The sequence below is a fragment of the Dipteris shenzhenensis genome, chromosome 29 (genome assembly GCF_047967505.1).
Source record: "Dipteris shenzhenensis isolate YYH24624 ecotype China chromosome 29, Dip_SZ_1.0, whole genome shotgun sequence".
Taxonomy (NCBI): Eukaryota; Viridiplantae; Streptophyta; class Polypodiopsida; order Gleicheniales; family Dipteridaceae; genus Dipteris; species Dipteris shenzhenensis.
In genome coordinates, this window is record NC_141624.1 from 17730171 (window position 1) to 17752678 (window position 22508).

Consider the following 22508-nt stretch of genomic DNA (forward strand, 5'->3'; position numbering starts at 1 on the left):
TCAACACTTGTGTGTCTCGAAGCCGCTCCACTAGGAAGCTTTGAATAGGCTTCACCGGCTCCCACCGTCTTCATGTGAAAGAGTGTAGCATTCATGGAGCTTGATAGCTAAAATAATCACCGGATCTCTCACCGAATCTTGCAATTTGTGGATGCTGGGTTGGAGCTATGCTGATGGGTTGGAGCCACAAGGCTGGCCTAGAGTTGCATGGAGCAGTGACAATGGCTTGCTAGAGGGGATGGGAGAGCTCCACTAGTAGGCACAGGGAGCTACTCTAAGAGGATGTTCCCGCATTGACCATTCTGTAATCCTATTTCTCCGCTAAGGCAAATAATAGGAAACCTCCAACAGATCCAGTTATCTATTTCCACGGCTATCTTTGAGTATTCGAGCCGCTTTGATTTTCTGCAAGCAACCTGAGCTGCAAATCCAAAGAGGCGAAGGCATTTCCCACGAGCAGCTTCATAGTGCCATCTTGCATCTCCGATGCATCGCGGGAATGCGCTCTAAGCTCATATGCTCGTCTGTCGACATGGGAGATTTGGGTTGATGTCATGGCGCGCGCACATGACGATGTGGCGGTCCCACTTGTCGTCGTGGTGCACACATGACGTCGCATGTATGTGTGAGCCACGACGTCAACCCACGATTTTTTGGGTCGGACACTGGCCCCGCAAACTGCGGCGAGATTTTTGTTCTTCCCTGTGAGTCGTGGACACGATGCACGACAGCTCTGTAATCTATAAAGCTTTCCTTATACATTCCCAGAATTTTGGGCTATGGTAGCGTACACAATCATACAGAATTGGCAACGCAAACGCGATTGACAGTCAAAGATCAATACAATTAGTTACTTCAGTCCAGCGATTGCATTTGATCACAACAAGAGCTTCCGATCGAGGTACTTGCTTCGTATACCTCGCGCTGAGCAGCAATGGAGATCGCCCTCCATCGCCCTCTTCATGCCTTGCATTCTTGCCCCCCAAATCGAGCTTCCTCTCGGAAGCGTAGCCGCTGTCCCACCGAGTCCGTCTTTCCCAGCCTTGAGCCGAACTTGCTTCGGAGATTTTGCGCCAATATTGCCACTGTATCGCATGCTCGAACACGGCGTTTCCTCTCAGCGCGGTGCAAAATGTTTGTTCCAGGTATGCACTTATTGTTTGGGAACGTCGGAATTTCAAAACGAGCCCAATATCGCTCTTAGTCAATTGACCGAGTACCGTCCACCTTATTGAACTTTAGCGTTTTGCCTCTAATCCATGTCGCAATGCAGGGTTTCGAGCCCAATCTCCCGAGGCCAGGGCAGCTGAAACTCTTCATAATTACTTCACGTACTTGGCTGTGAAGATTGTTCTCGCACAACTTGAGGTATATCTAGAACTATCTACATGTACTTTAGCATCAGCTAAGCTACGCTAGCTTTCATACTACGGGTATCCGAACCAAAGAATTGGTCATTTTAAGATTATGAAAATATATTCGCCACTTAAAGTAGGCTCAGACCAATGGGGGGTGAAGTAAGTTTCCTTGATATTTGCTCAATGTCGGAACGCTCAACATGGAATCTCAGACCCACGACTGTCTTTTTGCAGGAGTATAATCCAGAGGCCTATACAGAGCTAACGGCATTTGTAGACAAAACACCTTTGAAAGATGGAGATAAATTTTGCGCAGCATTGATGCGTGAATCCCCTCGGCACAAAGGGCTAGGTGTCTCCTCGCTTTCCTTAATCAAGTTGGATTGTCAATTGAATATGCACACACAGATAACCTTTTCTGTGGGCATTTGTCAATGCCAAAGCAGAAGTACACGAGAGAGAGAGCCCTGCTTGGTTTGTGTGAAACTCAGAAAAAAAAACCTGGTAGAGGCAATTGAGCACATGGGGAAATGATCATACCTGTTTCAGCATGACCAGCCCAGTAGCACCATACTTCAGATGAAGAACCTGAATGAGATGTCTGACAGATGAGGAAATGATCAGACCCTTATCACCTCGACCAACTGAATGTTAGAAGGCGCACCATACTTAAGGTGCATGAGACATGAATGGTGTTCACTTATCTAATATAATTTTGGTAGGTAATTGTATAGAGCAGATTTTTAAATTCGAAAGTACAACATGACTACGTACTACGGAAGAGCAGAAAACAATTATACAAAAAAATGTAGAATTTTAAAGGCTCTCCAATGTGGTTTGATGTACCATAAGGGCTTCGATTGTCTGTTGAACGATTTTTATTCTTCTAACAGTGGATTGTGGGCATAAGGCCCGATCATGTCCAACCCCTACACCGGAGTGGCTGAGGATTGGACACACTCATGGATGTGGCCCGAAGCTCACATGTCGACCAATCCGATTCGACCACATAAGGTGTTTGACATCCAATGGAAACCACTGTATGCACAGCAGACACAAGAGAGAGACAGAGAATTGAGCAGCTCTTGAGTGCCAATTTGGAGCAAGAAACTGCAGCAGTGTGGTGTATGCCTTCTTGAGGGTGCATGTTTCGTACATAGATTGGCCCATTTTGGTGCAATATTCGTATGCTATATTTGCTGTCCTATTTGCTGTGTGTTCTTCAGATTTGGGTGTTTATTTTGAGTTATACTTGTGTGCAGATCTTGTATGAGTAGACCTAAATGTTACTTGAATCTGCCAAGTCTTCCGTTTAGGGTTTACGTTCTCAAAAAGCTAGATCCTCTCTTCTATCACAGTATGCGAATCCCTCATGTATCGCCACCATGTGTGGGCATAGTCCTGCATATGTATACCTGCAAAAATGATGTGCTCCTCCTCAGACTTGGGGTAGAAGTGGAAATAGTCTTCCAGCTTCGTGAGCCACTCCTCCAACTCATTGGGAGTGCGAGTGTCCCCTTTAAACTTATGCACTGTGAGTTTGTCCTTGATATCCTTGGCTGCATAATTCTTGTGTGACCTCCAGAAGTGCGGGCATCATCACGCTTGAGGTTCACATAATCAGAGAAGGGCATCTCAAGTTTGATGGCCTTAGGTAGGCCCCTATATGAATGCAAAGAATATGCCAACATGTCATCAAAAGTGGCTTGTTGCCCACCACCAACCCCCTGTTGCATGGAAGCCGCTGCCATCTGATGCATTGGCTGCGTCTGGCTATATGTGCTCACTGGCAGAGTGATAGGTGCATGAACCCTGGGCTGGGCCTCTCTGTCAAATGCATCTCTCCAAAATGATGGCATACCAAAGGGTTGAGAAGAGGATTGACCTCTCTCCCAGGGGTGTGGACTGCCATATAAACCCAAGCCAACCCCAGGCATACGCGCTGGTCGGTGAAGGGAGCACTAGCCGGATGCACACCAACGGGTCGGCCCAAAAGAGACGGCTCAGCCTGCATAGATGCAGAAAGCTGAGAGCCAAAAGATGACCTAACATCCTGCAAGAAGGTGCTCTGTGGCACATAAAATGCATCTATGTCCAAATAATCCCCAAGCTGGGGTACATGCAATGGTCCAGAAGACTGATGCTCATAGCCACGGCGGGCATCTGCTAGAATGCAGAGCCTCTGCATGGAGCAGACAAAACATCCTGACTGTCTGAATGGTCCCCTTGCTGGGGTGTAGGCTGCTTACCCTTATCCTACATAGCAATTGCAGATGTGATCTGCTGACCAATCTTATGTCCCATCTGGACAAGAGCGGTATCCTGCATAGCCATGGCTGTGGTAAGCTGTTGGCTGAACTCGTGTCCTATCTGGCGGAAAGCACCTTGGAGCATAGAGGAAAGGGCATCCAGAAACTGCGTCTGTGCTGCCTGTACTTCCCGAGATGCAGGAGAGAGAGCCTGAGTGGAATGAACCTTTGCACCACCAATGGATGCAACCATTGTGGCAGGCACTTGCTCATACTGAGCAACCTCATCAGTGTCATGCAATATATCTCAAGGGACACGCTTCGGTGCCATGGTCACTGGCCCTGGAGAGAGGAGCTCGAATGTAGGCAAGGAGAAATGGATAACAAAACCTTGCATAATGAGCACCTAAGATAATGCGTGGAAACACGAAAATGTCGATGGAGAGGCTCGAAAGAAGGGTCATCAAAGAAGCTTCGAAAATGGGGTCAAATGAGCCCAAATAGGGCTATGGAAAGCCCCTAAAAGAGGCTGGAATTCTGAGGAAAGCGGTCCTAAGTCACCTAGGACAGCTCTAACCTAGGACCTTTAGGACTATTAAGACAGTGTCCTAGACCAATCTAACCTAGCATTTAACCTTAGTTAGTACTAACCTAACCTAGAGCCAAACTAACTAAACCTAACCTAACCCAATCTACTAACCTAACTCAATCCACTAACTAAACCTAATCAAACTAGCCAGACCTGCAACCGGTGGATGCATGAGAGGACTCAAGACAGGAGCGGAGTGAGAAGGTGGGAGAGGCGACACCACCGGAGGAACAAAAGGATTCGGAGAAGGCCTTGAGGGGGAGGGATAAACATGGGAGGCGGGATACGACATGAGAGGGGAAAAAGGGGCAGCGGGAGAGATAGAGGGAAAAAGGCTATAGGAGCCCAGTGGCATGGGAGAAGATGGAGGATGAGAAGCCACTGGAGGGAAGATGGCAGCGGAAGATATGAGAGGGATGGGAGGGAAGGAAGAATGAGAACCGAAAGCAAACTCATTGCCTGACGAATTTCTCCTTTCTCATCTACGAGTGTTCACATGCATGTATGGATCTGTGTCCTCGTGATTACTCATTCCTATGCCTTGCATAACAGACGGATTTGCACCAAAGGGATAGGGCAACATACCTTGCACTGATTCTTGTGGGATAGGCATTGTCGAATAACCCATTGTCCTCATGCCGGCCTGTCCTCTTTCGTCAGGGTATACTTGTTCTTCGTTGGCACCGAACTTGAAATGTTGCTCCGCTTCTTCCGAGTTGAATAGAGGTCCTTGTTGACGTATCGGAGAAAGCCATGGAGAAGAAGAAGCTTGGGGTGTGTGGGTACCTGCTTCAAGTTCCTTTCATTTCTGAAATTCAGCAAATTCTTTAAAGAGTTTGGAGAGGTATTCATCACCTTCGATCCTTGCAGACTCAGGGTGGTGGTTCGATTCGGGCTGAGATCGCTTCGAGGAAGAAGGAGAAGACATCTTCAGTTGATGATCTATCTTCCAAGCTTTCCAGGTCAAGGCTCAGGTGTTGGCAAGCACACCTTGCTCTGATACCATATAAAGAAAGTTCTTCGAGATAAATAAGACAACACTGAAGACGAAAGATAGTTGAAGAAGAAATATATATCACCAACGGAACTCAATACAAGAGAAGAGATATCTGCGAAAGAAACTGTGGAGGGAGCGAACAACAGTCCTCCAGAGCAGTCAACTGAAGTGGGCTCTGCACTAGCTCCACAAGTTGGAACTGAACCAGATCTGGGTCAGCAACCTATTTCCAGAAGAACAAAGGTTTGCTGCAGATCTGCAAAGAAGGGCAGCAATAATAGAGGAGTAAGTCGACGCTGATCTGGAGCAGCTGTAGGAGAGGATGATGGAGCGGAAGCAGAGGAGGCAGAGAAGTTGCTGGAGCAGAGGCAAAGGAGATGCTGAAGCGCGGAGGTAGAGGAGGCAGAGATGTTGGAGAGGATGCAGGAGCAGAGGCAGAGGAGATGCTGAAGCGGAGGCAGAGGAGGCAGAGATGCTGGAGAGGATGCAGGAGCAGAGCCAGAGGAGGCAAAGATGCTGGAGAGGATGCAGGAGCAGAGGCAGAGGAGGCAGAGATGCTAGAGCGCAGGTGTGCAGCAGTAGCCTATTCCAAAAGTGATGTGGTAGCCAAGGGGCTACTGCCTTTTATAGGCATGACCTAGGAGGTCGGCCAGCTGGTCGACCAGTTCGGCCTGGTCGGCCAATTCTGGTCGGCTAGTAATGCTTGGCCATTTTTGGCCTTTCTGGCCACTTGTTTGGCCCTGGCTTCTACGTTTGGAGATTGCCTGGCTTAACAAGTGTTACATCAGCCATAATTACGAAAGTGTATGCTTGGTTATGGAGTAGTGGGAAACCAGAGGGCTCGACAACACTTGCAATAGAATGGAGTGCAATGTGAAGGCCCAAAGGGGGGCATAGAATTACTAAGGTGCATTATGGACACATGGCACTCAAAAAGGTTATAATTGGCAATTGTTGGGCTTGGATGGAGGATTCTAGAGGGAGCTCAAGAAAGGAGGTTTAGAGAGAGGAACCACACAAGAAAAGAATTACATTGAGCTCAAGAGAGGAATCCAAGGCTGGGTGGGTAATCGAGAAGAGCCCTTCCTTGTGGTTTGACATTGGTATCAGAGCGTGGTAATACACAACGATCTGGCTTCCTTGGTTCATGGACTGGTTCATGGACCGGTTGGCATCACTTTAACGATCAAGCATATAGAACTTAAGAAAATTTTGTCGAAAGTTTTCAAGGCTATTATACGCATGCGCGTGATTCATGGCTGTAAAAAGAGAATCTTGAAGGCATTCTGATCCTTGCAAAGCAAACAACAGGCTGCCCAATTTGATCTCCAGTGCGTAAATCGTTTCCATGCTAATGCTCAAGCATCAACAAGCGCCACTGTTCATAAAGCTCTTCATTGGCAAAGCTGTGGAAATGGAAATCGATATGACCAAGAGCGCAACATAGATTGACAGCCTGTTGTGGGCAATACGTGCATAGGAGAGGAGAGCAAAGTTGCCTAAGAGTCCAAGTGCTCATAAGTATTGTGGTCTCTCTGGCAAAGGGCAGTGATAAAAAGGTTTGGGACACCATGATACATGGTGTAGAGGTGGATATTCAAGGCTATCAAGATGCCTTGGATTTCTAAATTATGCATCTCGATCGAATAAATGTTGTGCTTGGTGGAGAGTGGTTGTATAGTCTTGGGCATAGCCTACAACAGAGTTATCTTAATAACTCCATTATGTTTGAAAAAGATGGTAGAGTCTTCCAGATTCGATTCAGGGAGAATATGATGTGCCCAACTCTCCTCTTATTTGTTCGATGGAATTGGAACAACTGCTACACCAAGAAGAATGCGAGGTATATCTATGTGAACTTATCTTTATTGGTGATTTTATGTCTTCTGCATCGAAAAGTTGTTTTTGATAATGTTAAAAAGTATAAATCTTCTTCCAATGATTTAATGGTTGAATTTAAAGATGTTTTTTCGTCTGATTTGCCTGATGGTTTACTCCATGAGAGAGAAGTAAATCATAAAATAGACTTAATTGTTGGATCTACCCTTGTTATAAACCCCCATATAGGCTTAGTCAAATGGAGGAATTTGAGGTCGAAAGACAATTAATTGAATGCCTTAGGAAGGGCCAAATTCAACCAAGTATCTCACCTTGGTCTGCACCAGTTTTATGCCTAGATTACTGAGCATTAAATAAAATCACCATAAAAAATAAGTATCCTATGTCTCACATTGATGAGCTCTTTGATCAATTGCAAGGGGCAAAATATTTTACTAAAATTAATTTAAGGTCAGGATATCACCAAGTACGAATTAGAGAAGAGGATGTCCCTAAGACAACATTTCAATAGGTATCGGCATTATCAGTTTAAAGTAATGCCATTTTGGTTAACAAATGCTCCAGCAACTTTCATGACACTTATGAATAGTGTCTTAAGGTCATATTTAGGAAAATTTGTTATAGTATGATATCCTTATTTACAGTAAGACCAGGAAAAAGCACTTGAAACATTTGCAAAACTTGTTCCAACTGCTTAGAGACAACTCTCTTTTTTGCTAAAGAATCCAAATGTGAATTCTTTGCAAAAGAAGTAAAGTACTTGGACACATAATATCCCAAGAAGGGATTCATATGGATCTTGAAAAAGTAAGGGCCATATTGGAATGGCCACATCCTACAAACCTAGAAGAATTACATATATTCTTGGGTGTGTCTGCATTTTGTAGGAGATTCATCCAAGATTACACTTAGATTGCTGTCTCGATGACAGACCAACTTAAGGGGAAGAGAAGTACCTTTATATGGGATGAACCTAAAGAGAGGAGTTTTGAAAAATTAAAAGTAGCTATAGCAGCAGCTCCTGTCTTAAAGGTAGTGGATCCCAATGAACTATTCGTGGTTGAGACAGATGACAATGATTCTACTATTAGGGTGGTACTTTTACAAAAGGGTCGACTAGTGGCTTTTGAAAGCAAAAGTTAGATCGTGCCCAACGGAATTACTCGGCATATGAGAAGGAAGGAACTGTATGCTATAGTCTATGCTTTGAAGAAGTGGAGGCACCATTTGTATGGTGCCAAATTCTAGATCATTTTTTATCAAGAAAGCATTAAGTGGATTTGCAATTAGCCATAGCTTAAAGGTAGAAAAGCAAGATGGGCTGAATCTATGCAAGAGTTTGATGTACAACTGATATATTAGAAGGCGAAGTTCAATGTGGTAGTAGACTCCCTTAGCCGAATGCCAATTGTTAATGAATTGAGTTTTACTCAATTTCAAAATGACTTCCTAGAGACCTTGAAAGGAAAATGTGAGTTTGGTCCTCACTTTTCTGAAATATGGAAAGCAATTGTGAAGAGAGATCTAACTAATCAAGAGGATTTCATTAAGAAGTCGCCGCATGGAAATTGTGATACACCACAGGTTGGTGATTAAAGGGCTCAAGTGAAAAAAATATACTATTAAAGGTTGCTATCTGTTCTACAAGGGTAGAGTATGTAAGCGCCAAATTTTATTTAAGTGTCATGATAGTCCAAGTGCTGGATACCCGAGAATTTAGAAGACGTATGCGTTTTTGAAAAGGCAATTCTTTTGGCTTAGAATAGGTAAGGACATCCAAGACTATGTATTGAAGTGCAAAAAATGCGAGATAAATAAGGCTGAGCATCTTAAGGTAGGAGGTCTCCTACACCCATTGGAGATTCCATTTGGCAAATGGGAAAGCATTTCCATGGATTTTATTGTGGGATTACCTAGAACACAGAGGGAACACAACTCTGTGTGAGTAATTGTTGATCGATTGACCAACATGGCTCATTTCATTCCTGTCTGTGAAGAGGTTAAAACTCCAGAATTAGCTAGGCTATTTGTGGAGCATATTTATAAATTGTATGGGTTACCAACCAATATCGTTAGTGACCGGGATAGCAAATTTAACAGCCATTTTTGGAAGGCTATGTTTATGAGGTTGGAAACTTCCTTGAATATGAGCACCGCGGATCATCCACAGAGTGATGGTCAAATTGAAAGGAGTCAATCAGATCATTGAGGATATGCTTCGAGCATATGTAAGTAAACGGCAAACTAATTGGGAACAATATTTACCCATATTATAATTTTCATATAACAGTGCCAAACATTCCGCTATAGGTTTTAGTCCATTCATGATGATGCATGGATTTTAACAAAGAGCTCCAATGGCAGTGGGACTCGAAAAAGAGAAGGTTCAAGTGGCCAAAGACTTTCTTGAAGATATGAATTAAATGCTCAAGTTCAGATAGAGCATCAAGTCACGCAAACCCCCACCATAGAAGGTTGGAGTTTGAAGTAAATGAGAAAGTCTACCTCAAGGTACCTAAATCTTCAAAATCTCTAAAGACAGGTAAATGTCTAAAGTTTTAACTTGGAAAAATCTTGGGTCATCTTGCTCTTGCAATGATAGCTACACAAGTGACGTGAGTAGTTCTCCTCAGTCATAGGACGTTCCTGAGGAAACTCGTTGCGAGGGGCTCCAAAATAGTGATGACAGAAACTAGAGAACCGTGAGTGATCACTACAATAGCTCTTCAACTCACAAACACAATAAGAGTATTGTAGATGAACCCATAACTTGTATATTTCATCAACCTCTCAAATCGCTTGGAACATCCCATGCTCTTTGGACTGCGCTATGCTGGGAACATAATATTCACAAACATAATATAGGCAATCCTTCAAGTTGATTTTCCATAAAGATAATCATACATAACGACTAACAAGAGGATGTGCACTGATGTTAGGGAGTGCTTCTCTCACAAATTTCAATCTTAGTTGCAAGATACAAGCAGCTTGCCAACACAAAGTCAGTCACTTGTCATATTTTCTACCCTCTTCCCTACCAATTTAGACCCCAACCTCTTCCAGAAAGTTGTAGATATCAATTTCAGCTATGCAACAAAAAAGAGCTCCTAAATCCGACTTCCAAATCAAAAGTTATCGCAAAAATAGTGATTGCTACTTTTGGAGGTACAAGAGGTTGGTAGATTTCATGGCTGCCACGATTTGGTGGGATCCCATCCACAATTCTGAATCTGTGCATCACATCTAGGACTGGATATCCGGCTTGGCCAAATCTCTCATACTACAAGCTTGATCCATCTCTCTCATTTTGGACTATGAATCTTGTAGAGGCCTTAGGGTACTTGTACCCCCATGGAGGAGGAAATAGAGTTGGAGGATGGCGGCCAGGTGTGATTGGTGTAGCAACGGTTGGAGGACATGGAATGGGCCAATCATTTAGTGGTTGAAGGAGTTGGCCATGGAGTGGGCGATCTTCATGGCAAATCTTCGGTGTCAGTGTCCAGGCCCATCCCTCCTATTGGGCCAACTAGGATGATAGCCCTTTACACCACCTTTTGGAGGATGGCTGTCGGGTGGTGTGAACCCAGCCTTATTTCTCTACCCCTCATGCAATCATTGTGCTTGTGGCCTTGGACTATACAGTTCATCGGCAACCACGCTCACATTCCGCTCTTGCAAGTTGATTGAGATAATATTTTTGCACAAATTCGAGGCGTACGGTACCTCCTTGAGTACCTTCTCAAGTGCTAGTTTCAAGGATAGAGGTCGACACCAGTCATGTATGCCATTTGCTTCTACAGGAAGAGGCATGGGAGAAGAAAGTGGCAGATCCAAAGGGCCTTCCTGGTTAAAGATAAATAGCAAAGGGAGACCTGGAAAGAACAAACCGGATGAGGTTTTGAGATTTGAAAAGACCGGATCTGATCGAAAGCACAAGACAAGCTTCAACTATGACAAACTGGAAAACTTTGCAAGGGAATACAGGAGCAAGAAGATGGGTCTGTGCCAAAACGCCCCCAGGAAGGCCAAACTGGAACTCGCAAGGGGACAGGCAACAAACGTCATCAAGGACATGTTCGTTGATTGGGTTGGATGCTCCATCACTTGCCTCCTTGTCCTCCTCATATGGGTGTTCACATGTGAGGCAGTGATCTCCAATACCTCGTCTTAGTATTGGAATCCATGAGTAGCAAGAACCTGTGGATACCCTCATTGAATATTATATTTGTTGTCTTTCTTGGAAGCCTTGGTGTAGTCGGATTTCTTTTGGTTGAAGTAGCACGTTGCGATGTACATATATGTACTTAAGGGTCTCTTGTGACATAAGGCTATAGATGTGAATGAAATAAAATTGCCACTTCCACTCCCACTCCCACTCCCTTGTCCTTGTACACGCCCATCTGTGTGGGTCTTTGTCTTGTTTCTAGAAATCATGTATACACATGTGCTTGGTAGGCCTCTCTGTGGGCTCTAGTGTGTTTGCAACATCTTTTCTACAAAAAGTCCTAGCAAATTTGCTTGTGGACACATCCAAGATGGCAGTTGGACCTGTTTTGGCTCAGGCACACATGAAATTGCATTTTCCCATCTATCGTACGAGCCAAATGTTCTCAACAGCAGAGATGAACTATCCAACCACCAAAAGGGAAGCCATTGGAATGGGTTTAAGTATTCAAAAATTTTGGTACTATCTTTAATGCAATCCATTCATTTTCCTTGTGGACTAGTAAACGTTGGTTGCTCTACCTGATCAACAAATCCATCATGAAACATGATTGATCAGATGGATGCTACTACTATAAGAGTTCAACTTCAAAATCATGCACAAATCCACTTCATCTCACTGTGGCAACGATTACTTGTCTCGCAAGAAATCTAGTAAAGCGATAGATGAAGAAAACATTATTGAACATAGGTCACAACACAATGTGGAAATACATGTGCAAGTATGAAAATTTCACAAGTAAAAAAGGTGCAGAATTCTTTACGTGAGTATTTCGAAATAATCCTGCTCATTGGCAGAGAGTAAGTGCAGTATTCTTTTCCTTCGATCCCCAAATGCAATGGAACTTGTTTTCTAATGCCTCATCTATTTTTCTTAGCAATTTCTTCCCGTTCTACTAATGTGTGGTATTTTAGTCTCTCTCTTTCCCTCATTTCTCTCTCGACCTAACATTTGTAGATAGACTTGTAATCCACCCATGAACACATACTCACATATCATGCTCAAACTCAAGTGCTCAATTGGAGCACTGAGATCCTTGCCAATAGCTTTCCATGTACTCTTGCGAAGGCATGCCATTAAGATGACACCTAGACAAGTCCCATATGGAAGAGGGGCAACCCTAAAATTTTGATGATATTAATAAGTGTTCATAATTAATTCGTTTGCTAATGTTGGATTATAGCATTAAACCGTCATACAGCTGCTAACTTGGCTTGTTTTCTTGTCATTGTTCTATGCTCATCCATCAAAATCTGAAGCCCTACGTATTTTAGAAGTAAGCTTTCTATTCTCATAAACCATGTAAATTCGTAGTATTACGAGGCTTCTTTTCACATTTTCACAAAAACATTATGAGTATTTAGTTTTGTGTTATGAGCGATTTCCAATTATTTAAGTTTTTTGCAGAATACTTGAAAGCTGCAAGTTTTGCTACTCAGTTATTAAAGTTTTGGCTGACATTTTCTTGTCTCAGGTTTGCATATGCCTCCCTAGATTTTGAATGGGAAAACATGAGAAAGCTAGCCATCAAGGTATGGGTGTGTGCACTATGTTTCCATTTCATTCAGTGTGTTGCTGTATTGAAGTCCTAGAGAGGGAAAGAAGAAAAATCAAGTTTAGTTTGATAGTAACATTAAGAGAAAATTGTGGAGACCAGTGCATTCATACTTCTAGCACAAAAGAGATCTATCTTATGTCTCCACTTGGTTATTTGGCAGCATACAGAGAAGTCGAATACTGCTGTCATGCGTTAGTTCCTCGTCGAGACGAGCAATATGGAGTAGAGGGAACTCGTAGTAGAAACGGATGTGATTACAGCAGTACTAAGTATATCATCCAGAATTTTCTGCGGAAGCAATGAGATGTCAGGTTACACAGTAACTGATAGTCATACCCAATAGCCATAGATAGGCATGTGAGGCATACTGGTGATTCATAGGTGGCTCTCAAACAATGATCAAAGGGGCTGTGGAATCCATATATTGGTATGCAAAAATGTATCCTAGGGCTTTTTCCTTAAGAAGAGCAGCTTGTATGTTTTGCTACAGAAGGTCAAGTATAGTTTTTAAAATTGAAACATTGTCTAAGTAATGCCATGGAAACCATAGCATTGTTTTATATCCAGATGTAAACATGCAATTCTCTCCGCATACTTTTGTTCCTCCTTTGTATACTGGAATTATTCTAAAAAATGATTTATATGGCCGTTTCTTAGCGGTTTTTTTGGCTAAGAAGAGTGGAGACCTTCAACAAGGAAGTCCACCTAAAAACAGTACAAGATTCCAATTTGAACCTGTATTTGCCTATATCCATGTTGTCCAATACTGGGAACAAGATTCTTTTAGCATATCCTTCCCCCTAAAGAAACTTTGTAGCATGATCTCTTTCATGATACAGTGATCTAGAATGCTCAATCTTGCCTGAATGTCCAGCTTGTAATATAAGAGAACCTCTTCTAAGTTTCCCTTGAAGAATACAAACAAGGCTGTGTCTGCCACTACCCTTTTGGAATTACCTTTGAGTTTATGTACATTCATTAGGGAAGTCCTTTCTTTACGTTCTGCAAGGTTTGTAGTGTTCTTGTTTGCACTGAGTTTTATTAAGTTGAAAGCCTGTGGTAGGTTCCTAGGAGACAAATTCCATTCAGATGCACTTCCTTGGTCTCGAGCGAAATAGAAGGTAATATACAATAATCCGAATGTTTTTAATATTATTTATTCTATTTATTCACACATCTTGACAAAGCTACATCATGTCGGATAATTGCCAGTAGAATTGTCTTTGTGGATTCAAGAGTTTTGATCACACCAAAAGATCTCGTTGTCGATGAACTTCGGTAAGTTGCAATCTCCAAGAACCATATATGGCACATTTAGCTTGTCATTTTTTATAAACATATTGCCATTCCAGCTGGTCTTCAAGATACATGCCAAGATTCGCTATCATAAAATGGAACAATAAGTTGTAGACTGTGCCAAAGTATGTGTAAATTTGTAGGTTGAGCTGCTGACAATTGCTAGGATAGATGGTCCATTCAAATGATAACCTTGCTTGTTGGAGACTTCTAGCAGCTTGTACTCATTGATGAGATTGTACTTCATACATCTCAAATTGCTAATGGATTGTTGTGTATTTAAGTAATGTGGTGGTTGATGACCAATATTGATAAAACGTTAGTTCTCACGTACAACTATTTGTAATATGTAGGTAATTCATACTCATTTGAGCTTTCATGTGGAAAAAGAATTGGAGGCTAAAACAAGTTGTAGCATATTTATTTAATAAAGCCTAGCATTTTGGATGTAATTCAATATATATAGAATAAATTTTTAGGGAGTATCTCATTGTGCATATGCTTTTTGTGCGGCATTGACATCAATACCATAAAGAACTATTTGTCCAAGGGGACTTTTGTATTAGAACTAGGAACTTGGGCCCTTAGCATCTATAATATGCAAAAATAGCTAGCACACAGATTGGCAACCAAGTGGATTGTAGAAGCACTCAAGTTGATCAAGGACAGCTAATAATTTTTATATGTATAAGATTAAATCAACACATCGTCCACAATTGAAAGAGAGATTCCTACCTATTAGCACTTTGCCTTCCCAAGCCCTTTCTCCAATAAAGGGAGCCCCTTGTGGAAAGCTTCGAGAATAGCTCAAGAAGAACTCACATATAATCTATCTTGGACACAAAATGGGAATTGAACCACTCATTATTCCATTGATTTTCTATCTTACTTCCCCATGATCATTTGGAGGATGAGGTTCTCCCTATTACCCTTAAATTCAACAAGAAGGTCTTCAAAACTAGGGTCACCTCCAGCACAAGAAGGGAAATGAGGCAAAAAATAGGCTTTGGCATTCAAGGGGAATTTCAGGTTATCAATAGGGACCCCGCAAGATATTAGGATTGACTTTATCTTTGGTTACTTAACTGAATTATCTAAAAGGGTAGATGAAACACCAATCAATGGTTTCACAAAGATGCCTAGTGAGTCTAGTGTAGCGTAGAGGATAGTGGGAGGACCAAAGAAAAATGTGGACAAGCAAAGCTTCGTCTCAAGGAGAAGACAACAAAGTTTGTGAGGTCTCGATTATTATTGGTGTTGGATGCTAGGATCTCTACCTCTTTACATTGCTTATGGCAAAATGGAATTGTATAAAAACCCTACCTTAGGGGAGTAATTTTTTGCCAACATGTTTCATTTGCACTTGCAAATGGTCAATTTTATTGCAACAAACAACATGGAATGAATACAAAGGTTGGCATAAGAATCCACATCTTTAACGGAATCGTCATGTGCATAGCTTTGAGGGAAAAAAACCTACGTTATTTCCACAAGGCGATTCGTTAATGTATGACCTTTTTGTGTGGTAAAAATGTACAAAATGAGAGAATCCCTTTTCCGTAATGTGCATGCTAAGTATATGCAAAACAAACATTCATTACGTGGTCAATGAATGACGATGTAGAAGAAATGAAGAACGAAAATATGTTTGACCCAATCCAATTTTTCTTTGAAGTCCAAGACCACCCGAGGTCATTTGTGAAGATTAATGCACATATGCATTTGGCATAACCAACTACATGACTGATTTATACAGTTTTCCATCCGCAAGCCCGAATGAAAGCATTGAAAGTACCCATATGGTCTATATGCTTGGAGTTCACTTGCCCCGTTCCATTCACGCATATAGAGGACTGTAAAGGACGTCGCAACGATTTGGCATGAAAGGAGAAGTGCACACGATCTCCATTTCTGAAAACTATCGCTGCGGTGTCTCACAGTTTTCCATGATCAATTGAAAAAATTTATAAACCCTATTACCCCTTTCATCAAGTGTATTCTTGGTTTTCTACAATCATGGAAAGGCTTTATGTCATTTCTAGTATTTTTAGCACTACCTTGCAAGGGCATTTTTCATTTTACATAACCGTTCACGTTTTACCCTTTTTCTTCATTGCCCCCCCTCGTTGTGAATTTACTCCATGCCACTCTTGTTTTTCCAAATTTACAAATATGCTTGAATTGCCATGAATTTATAAACCTTATTACCCCTTTCATCAAGTGTATTCTTGGTCTTCTACAACCATGGAAAGGCCTTATGCCATTTCTAGTATTTTTAGCACTACCTTGCAAGGGCATTTTTCATTTTACATAACCGTTCACGTTTCACCCTTTTTCTTCATTGCCCCCCCTCGTTGTGAATTTACTCCATGCCACTCTTGTTTTTCAAAATTTACAAATATGCTTGAATTGCCATGAATTTATAAACCCTATTACCCCTTTCATCAAGTGTATTCTTGGTTTTCTACAATCATGGGAAGGCTTTATGCCATTTCTAGTATTTTTAGCACTACCTTGCAAGGGCATTTTTCATTTTACATAACGTTCACGTTTCACCCTTTTTCTTCATTGCCCCCCCTTGTTGTGAATTTACTCCATGGCACTCTTGTTTTTCCAAATTTACAAATATGCCTGAATTGCCATGAATTTATAAACCCTAATACCCCTTTCATCAAGTGTATCCTTGGTTTTCTACAATCATGGAAAGGATTTATGCCATTTCTAGTATTTGTAGCACTACCTTGCAAGGGCATTTTTCATTTTACATAACCGTTCATGTTTCACCCTTCTTCTTCATTGGCCCCCCTCATTGTGAATTTACTCCATGCCACTCTTGTTTTTCCAAATTTACAAATATGCTTGAATTGCCATGAATTTATAAACCCTATTACCCCTTTCATCAAGTGTATTCTTGGTTTTCTACAATCATGGAATGGCTTTATGCCATTTGTAGTATTTTTAGCACTACCTTGCAAGGGCATTTTTCGTTTTACATAACCGTTCACGTTTCACCCTTTTTCTTCATTGCCCCCACTCCTTGTGAATTTACTCTATGTCACAAGGGCATTTTTCATTTTACATAACCGTTCACGTTTCACCCTTTTTCTTCATTGCCACCCATCGTTGTGAATTTACTCCATGCCACTCTTGTTTTTCCAAATTTACAAATATGCTTGAATTGCCATGAATTTATAAACCCTATTACCCCTTTCATCAAGTGTATTCTTGGTTTTCTACAATCATGGAAAGGCTTTATGCCAGTTCTAGTATTTTTAGCACTACCTTGCAAGGGCATTTTTCATTTTACATAACCGTTCACGTTTCACCCTTTTTCTTCATTGCCTCCCCTCGTTGTGAATTTACTCCATGCCACTCTTGTTTTTCTAAATTTACAAATATGCTTGAATTGCCATGAATTTATAAACCCTATTACCCCTTTCATCAACTGTACTCTTGGTTTTCTACAATCATGGAAAGGCTTTATGCCATCTCTAGTATTTTTAGCACTACCTTGCAAGGGCATTTTTCATTTTACATAACCGTTCATGTTTCACCCTTTTTCTTCATTGCCCCCCCTCGTTGTGAATTTACTCCATGCCACTCTTGTTTTTCCAAATTTACAAATATGCTTGAATTGCCATGAATTTATAAACCCTATTACCCCTTTCATCAAGTGTATTCTTGGTTTTCTACAATCATGGAAAGGCTTTATGCCATTTCTAGTATTTTTAGCACTACCTTGCAAGGGCATTTTTAATTTTACATAACCGTTCACATTTCACCCTTATTCTTCATTGCCCCCCCTCATTGTGAATTTACTCCATGCCACTCTTGTTTTTCCAAATTTACAAATATGCTTGATTTGCCATGAATTTATAAACCCTATTACCCCTTTCATCAAGTGTATTCTTGGTTTTCTACAATCATGGAAAGGCTTTATGCCATTTCTAGTATTTTTAGCACTACCTTTCAAGGGCATTTTTCATTTTACATAACCGTTCACGTTTCACCCTTTTTCTTCATTACCCCCCCTCGTTGTGAATTTACTCCATGCCACTCTTGTTTTTCAAAATTTACAAATATGCTTGAATTGCCATGAATTTATAAACCCTATTACCCCTTTCATCAAGTGTATTCTTGGTTTTCTACAATCATGGGAAGGCTTTATGCCATTTCTAGTATTTTTAGCACTACCTTGCAAGGGCATTTTTCATTTTACATAACGTTCACGTTTCACCCTTTTTCTTCATTGCCCCCCCTCTTTGTGAATTTACTCCATGGCACTCTTGTTTTTCCAAATTTACAAATATGCCTGAATTGCCATGAATTTATAAACCCTAATACCCCTTTCATCAAGTGTATCCTTGGTTTTCTACAATCATGGAAAGGATTTATGCCATTTCTAGTATTTGTAGCACTACCTTGCAAGGGCATTTTTCATTTTACATAACCGTTCATGTTTCACCCTTCTTCTTCATTGGCCCCCCTCGTTGTGAATTTACTCCATGCCACTCTTGTTTTTCCAAATTTACAAATATGCTTGAATTGCCATGAATTTATAAACCCTATTACCCCTTTCATCAAGTGTATTCTTGGTTTTCTACAATCATGGAATGGCTTTATGCCATTTGTAGTATTTTTAGCACTACCTTGCAAGGGCATTTCTCATTTTACATAACCGTTCACGTTTCACCCTTTTTCTTAATTGCCCCCCCTCGTTGTGAATTTACTCCATGCCACTCTTGTTTTTCCAAATTTACAAATATGCTTGAATTGCCATGAATTTATAAACCCTATTACCCCTTTCATCAAGTGTATTCTTGGTTTTCTACAATCATGGAAAGGCTTTATGCCATTTCTAGTATTTTTAGCACTACCTTGGAAGGGCATTTCTCATTTTACATAACCGTTCATGTTTCACCCTTTTTCTTCATTGCCCCCCCTCGTTGTGAATTTACTCCATGCCACTCTTGTTTTTCCAAATTTACAAATATGCTTGAATTGCCATGAATTTATAAACCCTATTACCCCTTTCATCAAGCGTATTCTTGGTTTTCTACAATCATGGAAATGCTTTATGCCATTTCTAGTATTTTTAGCACTACCTTGCCAAGGCATTTTTCATTTTACATAACCATTCACGTTTCACCCTTTTTCTTCATTGCCCCCCCTCGTTGTGAATTTACTCCATGCCACTCTTGTTTTTCCAAATTTACAAATATGCTTGAATTGCCATGAATTTATAAACCCTATTACCCCTTTCATCAAGTGTACTCTTGGTTTTCTACAATCATGGAAACCAAATTTACAAATATGCTTGAATTGCCATGAATTTATAAACCCTATTACCCCTTTCATCAAGTGTCCTCTTGGTTTTCTACAATCATGGAAAAGCTTTATGCCATTTCTAGTATTTTTAGCACTACAATGCAAGGGCATTTCTCATTTTACATAACCGTTCACGTTTCACCCTTTTTCTTCATTGCCCCCCCTCATTGTGAATTTACTCCATGCCACTCTTGTTTTTCCAAATTTACAAATATGCTTGAATTGCCATGAATTTATAAACCCTATTACCCCTTTCATCAAGTGTATTCTTGGTTTTCTACAATCATGGAAAGGCTTTATGCCATTTCTAGTATTTTCAGCACTATCTTGCAAGTGCATTTTTCATTTTACATAACCGTTCACGTTTCACCCTTTTTCTTCATTGCCCCCCCTCGTTGTGAATTTACTCCATGCCACTCTTGTTTTTCTAAATTTACAAATATGCTTGAATTGCCATGAATTTAGAAACCCTATTACCCCTTTCATCAAGTGTATTCTTGGTTTTCTACAATCGTGGAAAGGCTTGATGCTATATCTAGTATTTTTAGCACTACCTTAGAAGAGCATATCTCATTTTACATAACCATTCACGTTTCACCCTTTTTCTTCATTGCCCCCCCTCGTGAATTTACTCCATGCCACTCTTGCTTTTCCAAATTTACAAATATGCTTGAATTGCCATGAATTTATAAACCCTATTACCCCTTTCGTCAAGTGTATTCTTGGTTTTCTACAATCATGGAAAGGCTTTATGCCAGTTCTAGTATTTTTAGCACTACCTTGCAAGGGCATTTTTCATTTTACCTTACTGTTCACGTTTCACCCTTTTCTTCATTGCCCCCCCTCGTTGTGAATTTACTCCATGACACTCTTGTTTTTCTAAATTTACAAATATGCTTGAATTGCCATGAATTTATAAACCCTATTACCGCTTTCATCAAGTGTATTCTTCGTTTTCTACAATCATGGAAAGGCTTTATGCCATTTCTAGTATTTTTAGCTCTACCTTGCAAGTGCATTTTTCATTTTCTATAACCATTCACGTTTCACCCTTTTTCTTCATTGCCCCCCCTCGTTGTGAATTTACTCCATGCCACTCTTGCCAAATTTACAAATTTCTTATTGAATAAAGCTCGGTTGTAGGAAGACTATGTTGCTTGGGTATGTGATCAGGGTGCATATGCCTGTAGTACTGGCCAGAAGTATTCTGCACAGTCTATACTATTCATGCATCAGGTACTGTTAGTCTTCCCTCTGTCAACCAAGCTAACTATTTTCCACTAATGAAATCATTACGGCAGCAGGATCATATACTATAAATTTCATTATTGCAGGTGTACTAGGCTGCATGACACAAACTCTCCTTTTCTCGAGCCAATGTTTGTGGTTATCTTACCTAAAGCCATGTTGCATCACATAGTAGTTGAATATCAACAGAATAGCAAGCTTATCCATATGGGACTTTTCGTAAGAATTTTAGAGCACATCTCAAGGTTTAGGAGCACGTTTTAAAGATGTAAAGTTCCACTATTGTACTATATAGTTCTACCACTGTAATGTATACAAATGTCTTAATGAAATAACTCTATGCAGAATTGTAATTTGAACAACTTTGTGAACAAGTTGAGTAGCCTTGCAAAGTGCAGGAAGCTTGAATATCTTATAGTTGGTCCAATTCTTACGGTGAGTTGTATGCATGCCATTTTTAGTTTTATTTGCAAAAAAACTATCAAATCTAGGTGCATCTAGCTAGAGAGCTCTGTTTTCTTTGATGGAAACCTGGTATGCAACTTCCACATCATCAATGAAAACCACCATGCAAGAAGCACATCAGGTTGGAAAATAGGTACATGCGAAAAAGATCTAGATTTCAAAGCAGCTAGTCTTGAACTCTATCACAAATAGAGCTTTTATTTTCTTGTGCTCAAAGTGCTCAACAAATGATCACATGACAGATGTGTACATATAAGAGCTTTTATGATGTAAAGCTATCTGTAATCCTGAAAATAATTATGAAATATTATTATACAAATTCCCAATCTGATCAATAGTCAAACAAGAAACTATGATGAATGTTGAGTACAACTTTGATGTATAGGGGAGACAACTCTTTCTAATGGCATAGCTTGTCCAATGGCCAAATAATTAACATGTTGTATAATTCTCCATGCCTTGCCAATTTCTAAGGAAGGACACATGTTAGAGAATGTCTTGTCTAGACTAGACATAACATCACATGTCACTGCCATTTAGATATATTTATTTTTAAATGTTTATCACTAGATCTAGTGGATATTACCTTTAAGAACTATATGAAAACCGAGAAGCAAATAAGAAACCATACTTGCTAAACCTTATAAAGTGCAAGCCGAGTGTGGCTATATTCACCAAGCCTTATAAGTAACCCATAGACCTCCCATTAGATGCATGCCATTCGGGTTATGAAAGCTAGACCTTCTCGTGGAAACCTACTTGGATGCACGTCCTAACCCAAGCTAAGATGCCCACACTATGCTATATTTCACCCAAGTTAGGTACAATCCAACCATGGTTAGCTTAGGACATCATGGTTGACTTTCGATAGCTTTATCCTTTTGATTTATGATATGCATGACATTATGATACACATGATGCCATGGCTACATATGTGCCAAGTTTCTTAGTCTTCACTCTTCTCTTTTGCTATGAATTATGCATGATTTTAATGAGTCTTCCTGTGACAATGTCAATGTTTGATGTTTATGACATTTTATGTGATGTTTATGGCTAGCTTTAACTTTCAATGATTTGGGTTCCATAGATAAGGTATGGAAGAAGAGAAGGGATTGACCATCTTCCCTTGGGAACTTCTATACATTGAGATGGCCTTGAGGGCCTCCAAAAACTCCAAGGGGGTCTCTACCTCCTCATCACATGTGAGGGACCATTGAAGCGATGTGTGTCTACACCTCCCTCATGGCTCGTATCTGTGCGATCTCCTCGTTTACTTGGAAAAGTTGCCTATAGAAAATAATGGACAACTCTACAACCTTCTAGCTATCCAAGTGAAGCCCAACATCCCTGCTTTTG

At 40.7% G+C, this 22508-nt stretch overlaps 1 protein-coding gene across 1 annotated transcript; it reads left to right on the forward strand.

The window, feature by feature from the left end:
- Positions 1-689: 689 nt before the first annotated feature.
- On the forward strand, positions 690-12673 carry LOC147882513 (chaperonin-like RBCX protein 1, chloroplastic). Its single transcript, XM_087400430.1, has 5 exons — positions 690-1145; positions 1274-1368; positions 1593-1710; positions 12517-12533; positions 12665-12673. Exons 1-5 carry the CDS (start codon positions 935-937, stop codon positions 12671-12673), a joined length of 450 nt encoding a protein of 149 aa, XP_087256556.1. The 5' UTR covers positions 690-934.
- Positions 12674-22508: the final 9835 nt, after the last annotated feature.

Coding starts and splice junctions, on each gene's coding strand:
- LOC147882513 (XM_087400430.1), top strand. CDS start 935: ATGGAGATCGCCCTCCATCGCCCTCTTCATGCCTTGCATTCTTGCCCC. Junction 1,146..1,273: donor GTGCAAAATGTTTGTTCCAG/GTATGCACTTAT, acceptor GTCGCAATGCAG/GGTTTCGAGCCCAATCTCCC. Junction 1,369..1,592: donor TTGTTCTCGCACAACTTGAG/GTATATCTAGAA, acceptor GTCTTTTTGCAG/GAGTATAATCCAGAGGCCTA.